At 42.4% G+C, this 18247-nt stretch overlaps 2 protein-coding genes across 6 annotated transcripts; one reads left to right on the plus strand and one right to left on the minus strand.

Annotated features, from left to right (window-relative positions):
- The first annotated feature begins 1353 nt into the window (after positions 1–1353).
- On the plus strand, positions 1354–7118 carry DUSP28 (dual specificity phosphatase 28). Of its 3 annotated transcripts, XR_009419069.1 has the most exons (4): positions 1354–1791; positions 2640–3338; positions 5123–5331; positions 6189–6565. XR_009419069.1 is itself a non-coding variant. In XM_059479263.1 (2 exons), exons 1-2 carry the CDS (start codon positions 1354–1356, stop codon positions 2772–2774), a joined length of 573 nt encoding a protein of 190 aa, XP_059335246.1. In that variant the 3' UTR covers positions 2775–4394. The 3 variants fall into 3 exon arrangements, 1 of the variants encoding a protein (XP_059335246.1); XR_009419070.1 differs by having other exon boundaries at positions 2640–2851; positions 5123–7118; XM_059479263.1 differs by lacking the exons at positions 5123–5331; positions 6189–6565 and having other exon boundaries at positions 2640–4394.
- LOC132077496 (claudin-15-like) lies at positions 4308–17995 on the minus strand. 3 transcript variants are annotated; one of them, XM_059479261.1, is made up of 6 exons: positions 17915–17995; positions 17208–17480; positions 9125–9289; positions 8896–8977; positions 6159–6269; positions 4308–4864 (listed from the first exon to the last, which is right to left on the minus strand). In XM_059479261.1, the coding sequence occupies exons 2-6, from the start codon at positions 17425–17427 to the stop codon at positions 4765–4767; spliced, it is 678 nt and encodes a 225-aa protein (XP_059335244.1). In that variant the 5' UTR covers positions 17428–17480; positions 17915–17995; the 3' UTR covers positions 4308–4764. The 3 variants fall into 3 exon arrangements, with proteins under 3 accessions (XP_059335244.1, XP_059335243.1, XP_059335245.1); XM_059479260.1 differs by having other exon boundaries at positions 8896–9289; XM_059479262.1 differs by lacking the exons at positions 17208–17480; positions 17915–17995 and adding an exon at positions 13272–13516.
- Positions 17996–18247: the final 252 nt, after the last annotated feature.

Below are 18247 nucleotides of genomic sequence, written 5' to 3' on the forward strand. Positions count from 1 at the left end.
AGCCTCCTGGGGCCCTGCAGCAGCCATGCCCTGAGCACAGGAAGAAGAGGCAGGTGAATCAGCCTTCATGTGCTGGGTAACAGAAGGGGACAGCATGCCCTTGTGCTTGTATGGGAGAGCTGAATCCCTTGGCCTCAGAGCCAACTTCTCACTGACAGGCTGCTGTTGGCACAAATGATGGCAGGTGTGTGGCAGGTCCAGTTCTCCTCCCTCCATGGTCGAATAAAAGCTCCTCCTTGTACCTCACTTCTCATTCCTGAATGGGTGGCATTGCACTTCACAGCAGTCTGTGCTCTGCTGCTGCAACAGGTCAGGTTCATTTTTGTGTCAGGTTCATTTTTGTATGAATCAAATGCTCCTGTTTGGCCTGAAAGCAAAGGGTTGAAGCAGCTCAGCCTCCAGGAAGCAGCTGGCACCTGTGACCAGCCCTGCAGCACCTGCCCACACTGGCCAAGGTGACCTTCACCTGGCTGGGCTTGGCCCATCCCCACCCATCCTGTGCAGTTCAAACCCACGGCAGCACACTCAGGTGCAGGATGCTCTCTGCCCTGGCAGCACACCAGCAATACTACTGAAGTCCAGAAAGATCAGCACTATGCTATCTGGCCAGCCTGGTAAATCATTTTCTGGAGCTTTTGTTGTAGGAAAGGGGCACCGAGAGGCTCTGGAAAATCACAAATCAATCACAGAATATGCTGAGTGGGAAGGGCCCACAAGGATCATGGAGTCCAAGTCCCGGTGCTGCACAGAACATCCCCAAGAGTCACACCATGTGCCCAAGAGTTCAAACACCCCCTGAGCTCTCTCAGGCTCAGTGCTGCACCCAGTGCCCCGAGGAGCCTGTTCCAGTGCCCAACTGGACCTTCTGTGGGTGAAGAACCTTTTTCTAATATGCAACCTAAACCCACCCTGACACAACTTCAGCGTTGCATCACTGCACCAACAGCACTGCCCGCAGCAGCAGCAGCAGCATTGCCGTGCAGAACACGGCCGGTGTAAACAGCAGCAGCAGCAGCATTCCCCTACAGAGCATGGCAGGTAAGCAGCAGCAGCAGCATTTCTGTGCAGAACACAGCAGGTAAGCAGCAGCAGCAGCAGCATTCCCGTGCAGAACACGGCCGATAAGCAGCAGCAGCAGCATTCCCCGCAGGAATGCTGCAGAACACAACCGGTATCAGCTGCTCTGGGGGTAGCGACTGTACAAACCCACTGCCTTTCCAAGTGAGCTGTAGCTCCGAAAGTGCTTTCAGCTTTCCCAGCGCAGGTCTCGGGATGCGGCCGGCGCTAGGACCTGCCTGGAGCCTGTACGTGCCATCCCGTAGGGAGGGATAAAAATAGCAGGGTAAGATTACAATGCGCAACACGCCGGCAGAGCGCGGTGGCCGTGCCGGCACCGGGAGCCCCGCGCCGCCACCGGGGCCGGTGGGTGCCCCGTGCCCGCCGATGCCCCAGCTCTGCCCGGTCACGGCCTCGCTGCTGCTGGGCACGGCCAGGGCAGCGTGCGACGAGGAGCTGCTGTTGCGGGAGGGGGTGACCTTGTGCGTGAACGTCACCCGGCAGCAGCCCTTCCCCTCGCTGCGCGGCGTCCGCGCCATCCGCGTGCCCGTGCTCGATGACCCGGCCGAGGACCTGGCCCGCTACTTCGAGCCCTGCGGCGCCGCCATCGAGGCGGCCGTGCGGGCCGGGGGCCGCTGCCTCGTGTACTGCAAGAACGGCCGCAGCCGCTCCGCCGCCATCTGCACCGCTTATCTCATGAGACACCGGCAGCTCCCGCTCAAGGACGCCTTTGAGGTAATGTGTGACGTCCGGATTCGTATTTACAGCTCTTTTGGGGAAGAAACGCAATGCTTCTCATGAGTAATTTCTTGTAGAATTATTTTGGCGCTTCCTCCTGCCCCTCAGCAGTTATACAGAGATTCAACATTTCATTAAACGGTCCCCTGTAAGTTTTTTCATGCCCAGCTTGGTCTAGTAAGTTTTCAGTGTGAGGTTTCTACATGTAGCAAACATACCAAGCTGGTTGCTTAGGGAGCATTTTCTCTATCATTTGCACAGTCACGGTAAGCGAAGACAGAGACAAAGTGAGTGGGTGCAGGAATTGCTGTGCAGGGTTTGCTGCTGTGTGCCAGCTCCTCACAGCAAGGAACATCCAGCCAGGGCTGCAGAGTGCCCAGGAGCTGCTCTCAGCCACAGCTACGTGGCTGTTAGGGATGATGTGTCAGCTTTCCTGGGAAGCCCATCCAATACAAACTGCTTGTGCTCTCTGGGTTTTGTCTTCACCCATTTGTCACTTTAGACAGCCAATTTGCTTAATTTAGACTGAGGTGTGCAGAGTGACCACGTTTCACACTATCACCTTAAGCATGAGCAGTGTCACTGCACTTGGTGAGACTTTCCCATTTCCAGCAGATCAACAGCTCTGTCTGGTGTCCTGTCCATGAATCCATTCTGTAACCAGGCCTCCTGGCAGTCCCTAGCAAGCACACAGTGAAGTCAGCTCACCAAAATAGCTGTTTGTTACTCTGCAGCCAAATCAAAACCAAAGTAAAGCTTCTCTAAATTTTAAGTTCAAAATTCATTTGCATGACTCCCACAAATGCAGGGTACCTTGCTTCTACTGTGTCTCTCCTGTTCTCTAGGCTGTGAAAACTGCCAGACCCGTAGCAGAGCCAAATGCAGGATTTTGGTCTCAGCTGCAGAGATATGAAGAAGAATTGAAGATACCAAAGCACTCTGATCCGCTGAGCAAAGGACTTGAAAATAGCAATGTGTGAAGATACTTTAAAGAAAGTGAAGTGACTTGCTACAGAGTTAAAAAAGAAGGAAAAAAAAATCACTTTCTAAATCACCTGTACGTAAAACATTTTACCCCCATAAGTGAGATGATGGTTCATTAAATTCATGCAGAGCATTTCTGTTGGTAATGCATGGAAAGAGGGCAGATAAGCAGGGAATAACAGCAGAAACAGAAAATGGTTGGAAGGACTGTAAACAAACAGAGAAAGGCCTGGAATCTTCAGCAGTTATCTCCCCCTGAATGACACTGAGTATGGTAACAATGTACTGAACAAAGGAAGGAGTTACCACACAGGGATTTTATTCCTGGTTTTTAATTAAACTTCCCAGTGATGCCATTAGAAGACATGATGCCAGACCAAGGAAGTTCTGAATTTCTCTCTCATCTACTGGATCATTATTCATGTTAATGAGCTGACACAGCCTTTGGTGGGAAACTGACAGTGGTTGATGCTTTGTCTCTGTGATTTTTCTTATGTTCAACAAGAACAAAGCACCTTCAAAATTACCTAAAAATCCAGAGGACAGAATATACAGTAATGGTAAGGAGTTCTGCTCCCATCATGCAGGCTAAGTGCCTTTTCAGCTTTTGAAATTGTTCTCTAAAACACCAAAGGAATTATTTTTAAAACTGCAGATGATAGTGGAGGGACGAAGATGACACTGGCACTCTAGAAGCAATCACCACTCCTTTTAGCTTTACTTACTCATGCTAACAGGGCCCAGTTCATGCCTTAATGTGTCAGTTTACAAATCAGCTGTTCCTGCATGCAAGCAGCATGGCCAAATCATTTCTGCTGAGGCTGCTTACAGGCTGCCCTCTGAAATGATCTATTGGGCATGAAACTTCCAGATCAGACTGCTACGTGTTCATCACCAGCCATTCAAAACAGACTTTTGTCAAACTGCATGAACACATTGTAATTTAAAAGGGACAAGTTATGGAACCTGAGAACCTCAGAGTGAAATTCCACTCCACCTTGCTGAAAGCATAAATACAAAGTAAAATTAGCTCACTGCCATCTGCCTGAGTGCTCACACAAGGTAAACATATGCTCCCAGCAGTGGAGTCATTTAAGGCAGAAATTCTAATGATGGAACAATGACAGAAAATCAAAACACTTGGGAATTACATGAATTAGAAAATTCAGATGCAGTACAAGTTTCCAAAGTTAAAGACTGCTCAAAGTTAAAGTAGTGTTATTTTAAAAGCTGAAACCATAGGAATAAAAATTAAAATTTCAGGCTATCATTTTCTTAGTTACCACAAGGCATTTCTGCACCAGATGCTTTCTCCACTCCCAGCTGTGTTTTGTTCATTCTGTATTGTTTATCTTATGTGTCTGCATTACAGCCAACAAGAAATTTTTTGCACATCTGCAGGTTTGAAGGTGATTTTAGCAGATTCTGGAAACATTTTTGTAGCTTTTATAAATTTTGACTATCATATATAATAAGAATTTCAGTATAACATAAGATGCTTATTAGAGAATTCCACTTGTCAAAAAATCTGTTTGTCTGTGGAACAAAGTTTATTTCTTGTCAAAAGCTTAAGCTGCTAAACAAAAGAAGGAAGCTAAACATTAATGAAAACAAAACACATTTCTAACTGTGAGGCATATGAACTTGCAGTCAGATACAGCTATCAGTTCCACATGTTTGAGTCAGCTGAAATAGGAACCATTGCTCTTGAGTGTCAGCATATACTGCCCTCCAGTTAAATTTTACCAGGCTTCTCAGCATGCAGAAACCTTCATGGCACAGGATTTCACATCACAGCATCTTCTGTAGAAAGCTATTTACATCTGAAAACCATTGCTATTTACATTGAAAGCCATACCTCCTCCTGGTACTGCTCCAAACTAAGGCATAGGATTGCAACTTGGAACCAGAATAAAGAAGTAGTTCATTCACTTCCTTACTGGAGTTCATAAGGCACTGACACTACAGGTGATGCAGGGTGGGAGCTCAGACATACTCCTTGTTGCTTATGATAGTCTCAGAGTTCCTGGGGTACATGTGTGGCTGAGAAGGTCCCTGGGCTGCTGAGTATGCATAGTTCTTGGGACTGTAAAGCAAGAAGAAAACATACAAAATAAGAGGTATTATTTTGACACATGCCCATGGGTTCAGATACTTAGAAGTTACTCAGCTTTGTATCCAACCCACCCACAGCACATTCTCCACAACAGGGCAGAAATCAGAGGCCTCCTGTTCTCATTGTTGTGGTAGCTAAGGGGGAATGGATGGGGTCCCTGATGGGCTGCCCAGCATCTCTCATCCACACTCTGCATTCCTAACTCCCATGTGCTCTTCCTTCCTCCAGGCATTTCAGCCAAGGCCCTCAAGCAGAAGCCCTCAGCACCTTTGTACAAGCTGCAGGTTTTCATACAGCAATCAAGATGACAAAGAAAGAAAACAGAAGTACCTTCACCCTACCCCTGTCATTCATCATGTTGAACTTCTATTTCATAGATCAGTTGTACCTGATTTTCAGGACATTTCAGGGCATTTGGTACTTTGTAACAAAGTAAGGTGAGCAAGATTTAAAGTCCAATAGGGCTGATGAAATATTACCATAAAATTGAAATGGTTTCAGATTAGGCAATGGAGTACCAGAGGAACTCTCATTTACAACATTTTGATATAATTTTCCTAAGATTAAATAGACCAACAGTGAATATGCTTCTTCCTTGCATATTATAACCCTCTCAAGCTCAGCTAGTACAACCTCCAAGCTATTTGAGCTGTGGCAGACATGGACCTCTGCTATTTCTGCCTCTTTCATCCCTCTCCTTCAAAAAGAGGCCTTCTGTATGTGTCAGAATTTAAGACTGAAACAAGAAAGGAGGGAAGGTTAAATATTGAGGCCAGAAATCTCACCTTTCCTGATGTAATGTGCAACAAGACACTTTTATAAAGAACAAGAAAAGAACCATGTTTCTAGTGATCAATTCCATGTGCTTTGGGAAATGCCTTTATACTTTCTGCAGACTGAACAGTGAATATTTTACTCACAGTGAGTACTGCAGACAAACTGGATAATTCATTATGGGGGTTTATACACTTTTCTTTTGGTGACAGTTTGCTCTTTCACTGCCCATTTTCACCATCAGCAGTGCCCAGAATTACCAAGTACAAGTTAAAGGTGAGTGCTGATGGTGATGCACCAAGCACCCTGTCTGGGGGGCACAAGTGTTTGGTACAGCACCCCCTGCCATCAGCAGTCTGTGACATGCCATAGCAGTGTCTGTAATTTATAGATATTTATACCAGAGGGTGACAGAGAGACAGAACAGTGCACAGGTAGAAAGTGGTGTGTGATTGACAGCTACTACTTCATCTGGCAAATCCAAGATTACCTGTAATTCTGTTTTTCCTTCCCTCTGCAGGAACAGGTCAGTAGGATCCCACCAAGTATATAAAGGACAGATCCAGTCCAGCCTAAGTACAGACCTTCTCCTAGTTCATACCTGAAACATGATAGAATTTATGGAATCAACTTATAACAGGATCACAAAACCATGCAAACAAATTCTTAATTGTGTAGAAATCAGCTAACTGAAAGCCACTTCAACAGTTAACAGAGAACAGATCTGGCTTTGTGTCTGCTCAGTAAAACTCTTATTTGTATCGAGCTGATCTGCCAAATTACTGACAGGACAGAGAGTACTAAGCAACATAAAGATAAGTAGCAATGAATAATTTAATAATATTTAACAAATTATTGATAATAAATAATAATGACAATCTTCTGTGCAATCCACAACACTTATTTTGCCCTTTTATTGGCTGTGTCACTGAAAGGATTTTGTGCAACTGAATTATTCAGATCTTGCTGTCTATATGCTGAGAGAAGGCTGACCACAGACATCAGTTTTCTATGGACACAACACTAGGTCACTTAGAAGTATGAAGTTTAGTTTTCAAACTATTTTCAATGAATAGGGTTGAGTAGGGCTCATTTTCAAACTTAGATACCCTAAAGGATATTCAGCACCCTCTGTGGTTGTATGCCTGAAAGGCATTTATGAATGTCCCAGGCTGAAAAAGAGTAGCTCCCTATTTTACTGTACAAAACTATACCTTTCAGGAAACCCCCTAGTCCAGTCCAAGAAATTAATTGATAATGAATTTGTCCCAAAGACTAGACACAACTGAGTCTGGAACAGTCTGGCAGGAGTCTCATAAAAAGAGGAAAACCAATTTTCATGATCAGACAAAAACTATCCACAATCTACCTGTACATCTCTGGTCTGAGACACCCAATATAAGGGCAAAAAAAGTGTCCTGGACTACATTGAAGGTACCATGGAACCAGAGATTTGTGTTTTCTTTCCACTTTTTCCACTTGGAAACACAATTATTGAAAAGTGTCAAAGGTTCTGACTCTGGAGTTCATTGCTAACAGGAAGGATTCAGAGTTTACACAGGTTCACAGCTCTCTGTGTCTCATTGCACGTGGGAGCCACAAGGTCTCCACTGCTTCAGGTACTTCCAAACATGCAACAAGCAGAGAGTGATTATCAAACAAACCCAGGAGCACAAATTGCACATTGCCCCAGTGCCTGCAATCATTTCTGCTCACCAGTCACCTACAGACAAGAATGCTGTAGATGTCATACCAAAGCAAAGCATATAGGAGATACTGCAGGAGAACTTAGTTTGCCTTCAGAACTGTAGGAGAAACTCCTCTAAGAATTAGCAGACGTCAACATCAGTAATTTGCTGAAGTCAGACCAAAAAAATGCAATCTGACAAACCAGATTTGCCAGCCTGTTAAGAGTGAAGATCAATACTGGCATGCCAGTTAATTTAAAATTGTCCCACAGGCTGCATGTTCAGCTTTACCAATGATCAAACTTAATTCATCAGCGAATCAATAACTTAAACATGAAGTTGAGATATTAAAAAAAAAAAATTCTTTAGCTACTGAATGCAAAGCATCTGGTAACTGATTAACAGGCAGTGATGATGAGCCCCAAAGCTGCAGCAGGTAACTATCAAACACACCAACTATCTGACTAACCGAAATTCCTTATCGGCTGTTGTTTCAGCTCTCTAATCCATTTATTACCCTTCATATAGTTCTCCCAAGGGGATATAAAGCAACAAATGTAACTGCACAAATACAATTTATTTCCAAGCACTTCATTGAAAATCCAGGGAAAACTGACAAACAACAAAAGCAACTGCTTAAAGTACTTTGATTTATCACAAAGCACTTCACCTCTGACTTCCCTGAACTGATTCTTGGGTGGGAACTTTACAAAACACTTCAAATATGAGCCTAGCAACTAACAATTTATAGTTTACTGATCTATTATTTATATACTTGGTAGAAGTATATTATAGATGTCTCATATTCCACAGACAATGTTTCCCTCTCCTTCCCCCCTCTCTGAAGGAGAGGCACAGTCACCTCTACCCTTATTCCTCATTCCTAAACAGGGCACCTAGATAAGGTGCCATAAGCTGCCATTTGGTTTTGACAACTGTTACTTTTATATCAGACAAAGAGCAAGGGCTTTTATACCTCAAAACTTCTCTGTATGCAACTGCACTAGCTGATAATCCCACAGATTTTGCCTTAACTCATAAGGCAAACAAATGTTGAGCTGTTAATATACAGACATATATGACAGGCAGCAGATTTCTCTGCACATCTCTAGTACAAAGCTTGAGCTGCTTTGCAGGTGATTTTCCCTTGCAGGTACATCTGAGGTACTTTATTCTAGTCAGAACTTGAGTTTTGTACATATTTTGGTCTAAATGTCAAAGCTGATTAAGAATTTTTACCTTTTCTTCATAACATTGAGATACACACCTAATTGAGTCTGTGAAGAAAATGCAAACACAGTACAAAACCCCCTCAGATGTGGGGCTGGTATTCCTCTCACATTCACTAACCCTTGCAGAAAGACCTGTCCTCCCTCCCCACCAATATCTCTGAGGTGAAAAGATTCCCTGAATACAATTTTTCCCTCCTGTAGGACTGGATAATGGGATCCATCCAGGTTCTGAAACTCTGGAGCAGCTGAGGTCAGTGCAGCTGTCCAACACACGATGGGGTTTGGTATGACAGACACATTCACTTACTTGGTTCCAGCGTACAGTTGGTCAAAAAACTGAGCAGTAACCATTGCAGCATACCAAGAAATAGCCACCATGGAGCAGAGACCTACCAGAAAAAGTTTAAAAAGCACACAGGTCAATGATTCCATTAAGGGCTGTAACAGATTTAAAACAAGAATGTTTATTTCATTTAGTCTGGCTGTGAAAGCCATACAAAGTATCAATAGTGCTCTCATTTCAGTTTCAATATTACCTCCTAAAACAAAAAGAAATCCTCCTGTGACAGTAAACTTCATTTTTCCATCTTCATCACTCAACCCAATGTTTGTGCACTTCATGCCAAGCAGTGTGAGTACTGCAGCTAAGAATCCCAAAAGGATGGAAGTAATCATCAGGGCACGGCATGCCTGAATGTGAGCTGAGACAGAAAAAGAGAAAACAAATCAGGATCTATACAGAAATGACATTAATCTTGTGCTGAAAGAAATAAAAGTTATTAGAGGAAGTGACAAAATTAACAGGTACAGTAATAAGTGAATCTTGTCAAACTTTGTCACATGGCTCAGAGAGCCTCCAAACCCAAGTGTGTTTAGCCTTCAAGTCAAACAGATTTAAGAGTTAACTATGGCTACACTTTACAAGCTCAGTAAATCTTCTTGTGTCTTTAGTAAATCCTGAAGAACTACAGCAAGCCACTCATCCCTTACATTCCTGTGGAAATGCCCAGTGGTACAAGTGGCCATTTGCAGGAGCAGGAAGAAGTCTCCTACTCACAAGTGTTTCTGAATTCCTGACACGTGCACTGCTGAGTGCACAGGACACATCTGAAATCCAGGGGATAGTCAAGCTGTGCAAGGCTCTGGCACTGCTGAGGAACTGGAGAAAGCTGCCAGCTTTGCTGCTGCCAGGGAGAGATGGGAAAGAATGGAGCTCAAGTTAGCAGTGACTTCACACTCCGTGTAAGGAGCAGGGGTGAGTGTGTCAGAGAGCTGCAGAGCTCCTCCCTGGGACACTCTCCTGTGCAGAGGTTACAGCTGCTGTGGGCACCTTAGGGAGTCTGCTGTGCTGGAATTGTGTGTCCTTTATGCTCCTGGTCTTCACATCTAGGTATCAATTGCACAAAAACCAGGACTAGATTATTAATCAGCCTAAAAAAGAAAGTCCCCTAATGGGGACTTTGGGGTCCTTTAACATGGCAGCCTGCCAGGTCCAGTGGCATTTCGGCACCTTTGTTGTGAGGTAAACATGTCAACCGTCACAACCTGGCAGGGTCACAACTGCTCACTTGATTAACTTCTCTTCCAACCTCAATGATTTTATGACTCTACAGTTTCAATCCTATGTCAAAAGGGTCAGACCTGATTCCAACTGGACACTCACATCACTAATGCCAGCATTCAAGCTCTTGTTCCCTGACCCCCTCCACATCCTCCACAATAACCTGCTGGGCTAGTTCTGTCTGTCTCCAGACAACAAAAATCAGATGCAGAGACAGAAGGCAAAGTGATTCTCACACTCCAACTCAGCCTAATGTGGCTTAAGAGTACTGGTCCTACCAGCTTAAGAGCTACCAAAGGTAGCAATGAGCACCCATGAGATAAATATACAGAATTAAAGGCTAAAATCATTTGAGGAGTTAATGCTTTGTTAAGCACTAATTTTATCATTTCCATGGAAAAAAATGAAGACAGTAATAAAAGTGGAAAGACCCTTCAAAATACCACAAATAGTTCAAGGTTTTTGCTTGCAGAGGATACTGCTAATGTCAGTACTCAACAATGCTGCTTTCAGGTTTGGGATCTTTCACTGTGATAATCAGCCAGCAGGGTCCCACAGCTCACATTTCAGCTCCTGGGGACTCCTGCAGTGTTAGATGGGACTCCCCATATCTTTCCAGGACACACAAGTATACCCTTGCTTGCAATCCAATAGGAAAGGATTTCATACAATTGTACCACAATAGCATAACCTCAGCAGCCTTAACTGAGGACCTTAGTTCACAATTCAGAAAACTCAAATTTTTATTTTAAACTTAGCTTATTTAACAAGATGCAAAGTCAGTGCATTTTATTAGTCCACACCAATTGTAAGAAATCATTTCCAAATCCTGTCATTGGAAAAAACACCTATGGAACTTTAAAAAGAAGGGGAAGAAAAAAAAGGGGAGTTTACAATGCTTTGGCAACTAGTTATATCAAATGTTTGACTTAGTTGTGACTAGACAGGCAGCGCTAGCCAGATGGACTTGCCAGTCATGGTTTCAATCTTGTTCAATATTGCATTTAAAAAGTTCCTCACTTCAAATATTTGTCATTTAGACAAATGGTATAGTGAACTCAAAAGCATTAAATTGGTTTAAAAGAACCAAGCCTGTCTTTTCCCATACATAAAGCAAAATCCAGAACTATTCCATATAGCTCAGTTGCCAATAAGGAAACTTTCAAGGAAAATCTTCATTGACCATCTGATAAGAGGTAACAAAGACACACTTTTGTTTTTCCTTTTTGCCCTCCCTCCAGTCCCTGACGTCCTGGCAGCAGTTTCAGTTGAGTTTCTAAACAGGAATTTGAAACACACCTAAACTGACCATGGTAATTTTTAATCTGCCTTGGTTCATGTCTGCAAGCACTATGGCTGCTTCTCAGAGGTCCCACTGGCTGCTGAGCCCTTATGCCAAACCCATTCTCTGCCTCTTTCCTGCTTTGTCCAGCTGTCCTTTCAACTGTTACTGCCATCCAGTGTCTTCTGACTTCTCTTTTTCAGCCTTCCTTTCTAAAAATGTTTTATCTTCACAGTTTTGCAAGGTTTCCCTTCTGCTTCCCCTTGCCTTTACCCCTCAACTATACTGCTGGACTGATCTCTTCAACAGAGCAAAGCTAATCCCACAAATTCACTTCAGAGCCTGTCCCAGTCATTCACTTTCTGCCCCCACTTTGCTGATTCCATGTTGTTATCTATAGATCTTGGGAGCCCTGCTGCTGCTTGCCTTCTGTTCTGTTTGCTTTAACACTTGTGGTGCTCTTCTCTGACCCCCACCACTTTTTTCTCCAGATGCTGATGTCCTGCAGGCCCATGGCCCAGATCTGCAGATACTCACCCCATATAAACACATCAATGACAAGATGCTGCCTGGAGTCACTGGCACCAAGCTACAAACCAGCCCTTGGAGTGGTTTTTACAAGAACAAATAAAATCACAGAATCATTAAAGCTGGCAAAGATCTCTCAGACCATCAAGTCCAGCTACTAACCCAGCAGTGCTGGTGCACACTGACATAGGTGATCTGCAGAGAATAATGTCTGATGGGATGATCCTGCTGTTACTGAGGCTAAAAAGCTTAAATAGGGTTATGTTCCTCTTCATACACACACACTCTCTAAAAGCAATTGTTAGAAAAGACTGAAATATGAAAAGAACAGATTAATCCCAAAATACTCAACACAGTTTCAGAGAATTGCTATGCAAGTGTTAGAGCTGGTCAACAACAAGCCTTTACTTCAGATTGAGGGGGAAAGTGAATTTAACACCTCATTCCCACTAATCCCATATTACACATTCTACAGATTAGGAGTATCCTCCTACCTATTTAGTTTAGCCACTTCCTAGGGCAGATTTAGCTAGAAGGAAGGCATTTTTATTCCAAATAGGTATCTACATACTGAATTATTCAGGATTAATTAAAAAATAGCTTTATTGTCTATAAACATGCTTTACTATCCACAGACTATCACCTAGTTGGGCATTTGAGGACAACCACAGTTATGATGAAGACTGATACAGAGGACAGGGGCCAGCAGATCTGAATTTCTTGATATTTAAAACCACATCCAAATAGACTTTAGTTACTGTCAGTTAACTAACTGACAGTAGTCAGCATTAGTTGACAAGCCTAAAGATACATTAATTTATAGCATATATTCCTTCTATAACTTATAATATGTATAGCATATTATCATGTATTTCTCGAATTATCTACAATTTTCAGTCTCAAGTCACAAAAACCACTACCACTTCTCAGCTAAAACCAGTATTTCCTATTACATGAAAAACTCCAGCCACAGTACATTAGCTATGAAGTATTACAAAATAAGGTCTATACAATAATTCCAAATAAATAAATATTTTAAAATGTCTCCTACTAAGACATCCCATGAGATGCTAGAGATTACAACCCACTTTAAATGCTTGTTAAATGCTTGATCAACCGACTTCATTTGCCTTAGTTTACAGCCACACATTGACACATTCTGCTGCTTGGGAGATTTTTATTACTTCAGCCCACAAAGTCCTTCTTGGCCAGTTATTTTTCCAGTACTAGCAGATTACTAAAACAAAAGCCTTACTACTTTTGGCCAAGAAGTTTTTAAGCAATACAAACAAGGCTGCACAAAGTCACCTACCAGGCAGTGCAAGCATAGAGTCAAAATCCCTGCAGTTGGAAACTCCAGTGCTGTCTGTTGCACAGCTCTTCCACAGGTTTTCAAACAACGTAGATGTTGTGATCACAGAACCATAGATGCTGGAGACCTTCCAGTAATTATTTGGCAAAGTAGCTCCAATAAATGCCAACCCACCCAAGGACAAAATAAAACCAACAATTTCCAGTGTAGCAGTCATGTTTTGAGTAGTAACAGTTAAATATCCTTATAATTAGATTACAATCAAGTGAAGCTTTCAGAAGCCTCCTTGCTGTTTTATCTCTGGGTTTCGCTCCAAAATGAGTCTACCTTTGCTCTTTGCTCTTTCCCCACAGATAAGGCTTGCTGGGCATGACAATAAGAAGTGGGAGCAGTTCATGATAAAGATATAAGTGTGTAAAAAAAGTGACCACATTAATTCTTTTTCTAATAGGAAGTGAAAAATGAGCCTTTTCTTTTTCTCAGTCTAGAAACTCCAGTCAGTATTTCTACGAAATACCTTGTAAGAGTGATAATATAGGCAAATATTTTATTGCTGTCTCTTTTCTGAAGTCAACTAGATTTTACACTAGATTAAGATTGCTTGCAATTTTATTTTTGCTGTCAAATCAAAAAGCTTTTGTGTAATATTCTCTTGAGGATTCAAACATAAAACAGCTTGAGGACAGAATCTTTATACTTCTGCTAGAAAATGTTTTTGGAGTTATGGTCATAAGTAATCCACAACAACTGTACTGCCAGCTTCCTTCAGGAAAGTAAAGTTTATGCATGAGTGGTTTCCATTAATATTTTACTCTCTATTGATCTATAGCTAAACACAGTCAGTCTTAACAACCATCCTGCTTACACTGTACAATTGTACAGTGTATTAGAATTGCAATAATGTATGTGCCATGGAATTGAAATGTAAGGAAATGAAGAAGCTAGTGTGACAGACCTGTCTCAAAAGGAATCAAATTATGAAGAAATACAGCTATAAGAAAAATAATACATCTCAGCAAATTGCATCTGTTTGTTAGAATACCTTAGGATTAAAAAAAAGCCATTCTAGGCAAAGCATATGTTAAATTCAGTTTAGTTGCTTCTGCTCTTGGCTAGATAGAATTGTAGCCTCAATTCACATCACCCACTCATGTTAATACTTTAAAGTACTTGTGGATCCAAACGTGGTTAACCATCTTTTGCAGTGATAACCTGCCCTTATCTCCAGGAAATGGAGTCAGAGTTTCTTCATAAAATAATTCTGCTATGATGCAACATGGTAACAGTTCCACAGCATTTATGTAAACACTACAAGAAGGGTTAGACTTTGAGAGAGCCCCAACTTGTCCCTAACAGGTATTTGTTGTTTTTCATCAAAATTCACTGTCACTTTGAGCTGATGCTGTGGGTTGGGGGGTTCAGCTGCCAAAGGTTACAGTGCCACTGTGACATTTTGGCTCCCATGGCATTCAAGAGGATCACTGCCATTGATTTAAACAAGGCCAGATTTGGCAGTGGGATCCTGTGCAATCTTTTAAGGAAACCAGGTAGTGTGTGGTAAGAATTGATCTCAGGCGACTGTGACAGAATTCCCTCTTTCTGCTTAGTCACTGCAACTTGAAAAATGATGGCATAGTGAAATGAACACACTGTACCAGTACCTGGAGTATCTGCATTTCATTAAAAGCCCTTCAAAGAGTTTCCTGCTAATTTCCACATATTCTGGTGCTATGCTGGTGATCTCAGCAATCACTTCTGCTGACAGCAAAAGGTGAGAGAGCAGGGACCTTGAATCAAGTGGCCACAGCTGTTATATTGCTGGCAAGGATAGAAATAAAAAATGAAGAGTATAATTTTAAAAAATCTCTTCCTAGTTAAGAAATGTATTTCAACAGGCAGTCATAAAGCACCACACATATAAACAGAAAAGATTAAACTGCAGGCCTGAAGTGCATGAGTTTTCCTATGCAGAACCAGACATTTTGATAATTCCCGTCAGGAAATTACTCTCCAATGTGTTAAAGACCACAAGGATATTATTCTGTAAATTTTGTAAACTGTGCCTTGTCAGGCAATGGGCATAACAGCCAGTGCTGCTCTGCAGGAGGCTCTGCATCAGCAGGGCTTAAGAGCTGGTGTTGACAGCTGCACATCAGCACCTCCCACAGCTTGGGAACCAAATGCTGTCATTGTTGGCCCCATCTCATCACTCTGATTTCCAGAAACTTAAGGCATCCTGGTACCTACACAGAGGAGGCCCTGGAGAGGAGCTGAACAGGCACCAGGATGGTGTGAAAAGCTGACATTGCCTCTGATGCAATGAGCCATGTATTTAAAATCCTTGGAAGCATGTGATTAGCCTCCTTTTGAGCCTACAAACTCTGGCCTCATTATGGATGCTGATTCTTATTCTTAAACTGGCCCCCTCATGATGAAGGCAGGTGAGGCCCCCAAAGTGAGGGCACTGCAGAAGAACCACAAACATGCTGCATCTTGAGAGTTAAATTCTCACCCTTTAGAGATCTGCCTTACAGTTAGGCAGCTCTGACTCCAAGGAAGTCCACATCTGTGTCAAAGAAAACAAAGTTCATAGTCTGTGACACGTGGTATTTTTAAGGTTTAAGCACTGCACGTTCAGAATAAAACTGCTGGAAGAGTCCAGACAAATAGCAGTGACAGCAATCAGGAACCTATAAAGCACGGAAGTCTTGAAGAAATTATATTAACAGCACTCATAAAGTGACTGCACAAAACTGAAAGTTGTAAAACAATAAATACAAGGTTCTGTTCAAGACAGAAAGCTTAACAAAATACTATTTCCAAAAGTTTCTACACTCAGTCTGCTGAGCAGAGAACTTCAATGTCAGTCCTTCCTAGTCTTTTACCATAAAGACAGTGTTTACAGAAAGATACTTTTAAAATCCAGAACGATTCAAACTAATGCTCTCCAGCCCCTACTGAGACATTTCTTCTCTTTCTAGCTGCAGATAAATTACCCTGCTGGCATGGTTGACCCTAGAAAACACAGAAGCATCCATTGCACAGATGTATTTTAGTTTAAGCTCACCACCTCTGAGAAATTCTAGAAAAAAATCCAGATACACAGGTTTAGCACAAAGTATCAAATCAGTTCTGGAATATCTAATAATTGCTGTCTCACACCAAACCACAAATACCAGTGTTCATGGAACTATGATCTGCTTGTATTGAAAAACTAGGCTGAGTGAAAAGATGCTGTTTCTTCCAAAACTATATTTTAAAAAAATCTCAGATTTACTGCACATCACCCATACCTCTATGTCAACACACCAGAAAGGGTAGCAAAGCCACAGCAGTGAGTGAGCTGAACTGTAGGGTGAAACACTGGTTCCATGGTGGCCCTTTGGACTGGATTTGGCCATACAAGACATGCAGCCCATACTGGGCTGTTCTGACACCTCCAGGGCATGGCTGCTCCCTGACATCCCATCACAAAGATGCAGGGACACAGGTGACATTGTGCCACCACCTAGAGCTCACACATGTGCACCCCTGCAATCCTTAGGCTGAATTTTGGCTGCAATGCTATTTTTGGTATGTCATCATAGCAGAGACAGGTTTTGGTATACAGGGATTTTATCTTGCCCTAACCCTTCTCATTCTTTTGTATACACAGGGCAAGCACACCACATGGAGAAACAAAATTGAAAACTGGAGGTTTTTTAATTCAGTGAGAGACACTGATGGAGAAAAGGCAAATGGAAATAAAGCCCAGAGAACTATAAAGCCCAGAGAACTATAAAGCCCAGAGAAGTATAAAGCACAGAGAACTGCAGTGCCCTCTGGGACAACTGCACTCTGTGCCCCCCAGCCTGCCAACACCCTGTCCAGAAAGAAGGGACAGAACCTCATGCTTGGATTTTATGAACAAATGCCAAGACCACTGAGTTCACTTACGGTCTGAACTCAGCATGTAGAGAAATTTCTTGCACTGAACTGATCCAACAGCAGTTGCTGCACAGTCCATCCAAAGACCTTCAGAAACCCAGTCTGCAGAGACCAGCTCTGTTGTGGAGTCCAAAACTTTCCAGCTGCTGGACATGGTGGTAACAAGTAATGTAGTGAATCCTGCTAAAGCCAGCAGCAATGCACAGATCTGTAGACAGGATGATGCCATTGTGACAGGAGTTCTCCTCAAAGATGTTCCCCACAATTTCTGGTATTAGAAACCTGTTAAAACAGTTCATACACACACATGGCATTACCTTTACACAAGCCTGACCTTTGCAAAAACATTTTAAAAAGGCCTACCTATAACATAATGTATCACACAAGGGAACTGAAGAGGTGGAATCTGTTCCACCCTAAATGGAAATCCCATCAAGTAACTGGAATAATTTAATATTCTATACCTTATTTTTTCTTAGGAAAACTTTTATTGTTGTTCACATTTACCACAAAAAAATGCAAACAGAGCAAAAGCACAGGAGACAACCAAAGAATTCTCTAATTTTAATGTGGAATGTTTCATCCATTTCTTACTTGTTTGCTAACTCGAAATTCATTTTAAAATGAAAACTATCAAATGCTTTAGTAAATGGTTCATCTCCCAATTACAATATCTACCAATACAAATTAAAAGCAAGATAAATTGTGATACTCACGTTTATGGTATGTTTCTAATCTGTTTTCTCTACCTCCCTGCAAGATAGTAGTGTCAGCACTTTGTGAGGACCTGTTTGATCACCCAAACAAAAGTTTTGTACTCTTCAGGACCTTTGTCCCATTCTAAAAATCAAGGACCCAGGGTCAAAGATCTGGCCAAATGTTACACAAAGATCTGGCATGTCGAAAGGGAAAATTACTAGGAAATAATGTAAATTAGTACCAAATATACTCAACTTCACCTGGCATATAATTTGCTTTGTCAGGGCCACTGAGCTGCCCAAGCACCATCAGAGTGCAAAGCACTGCAGAAACATTGCTACACCTTCCAC

The sequence above is a fragment of the Ammospiza nelsoni genome, chromosome 10, assembly GCF_027579445.1.
Source record: "Ammospiza nelsoni isolate bAmmNel1 chromosome 10, bAmmNel1.pri, whole genome shotgun sequence".
NCBI classification, from domain to species: Eukaryota; Metazoa; Chordata; class Aves; order Passeriformes; family Passerellidae; genus Ammospiza; species Ammospiza nelsoni.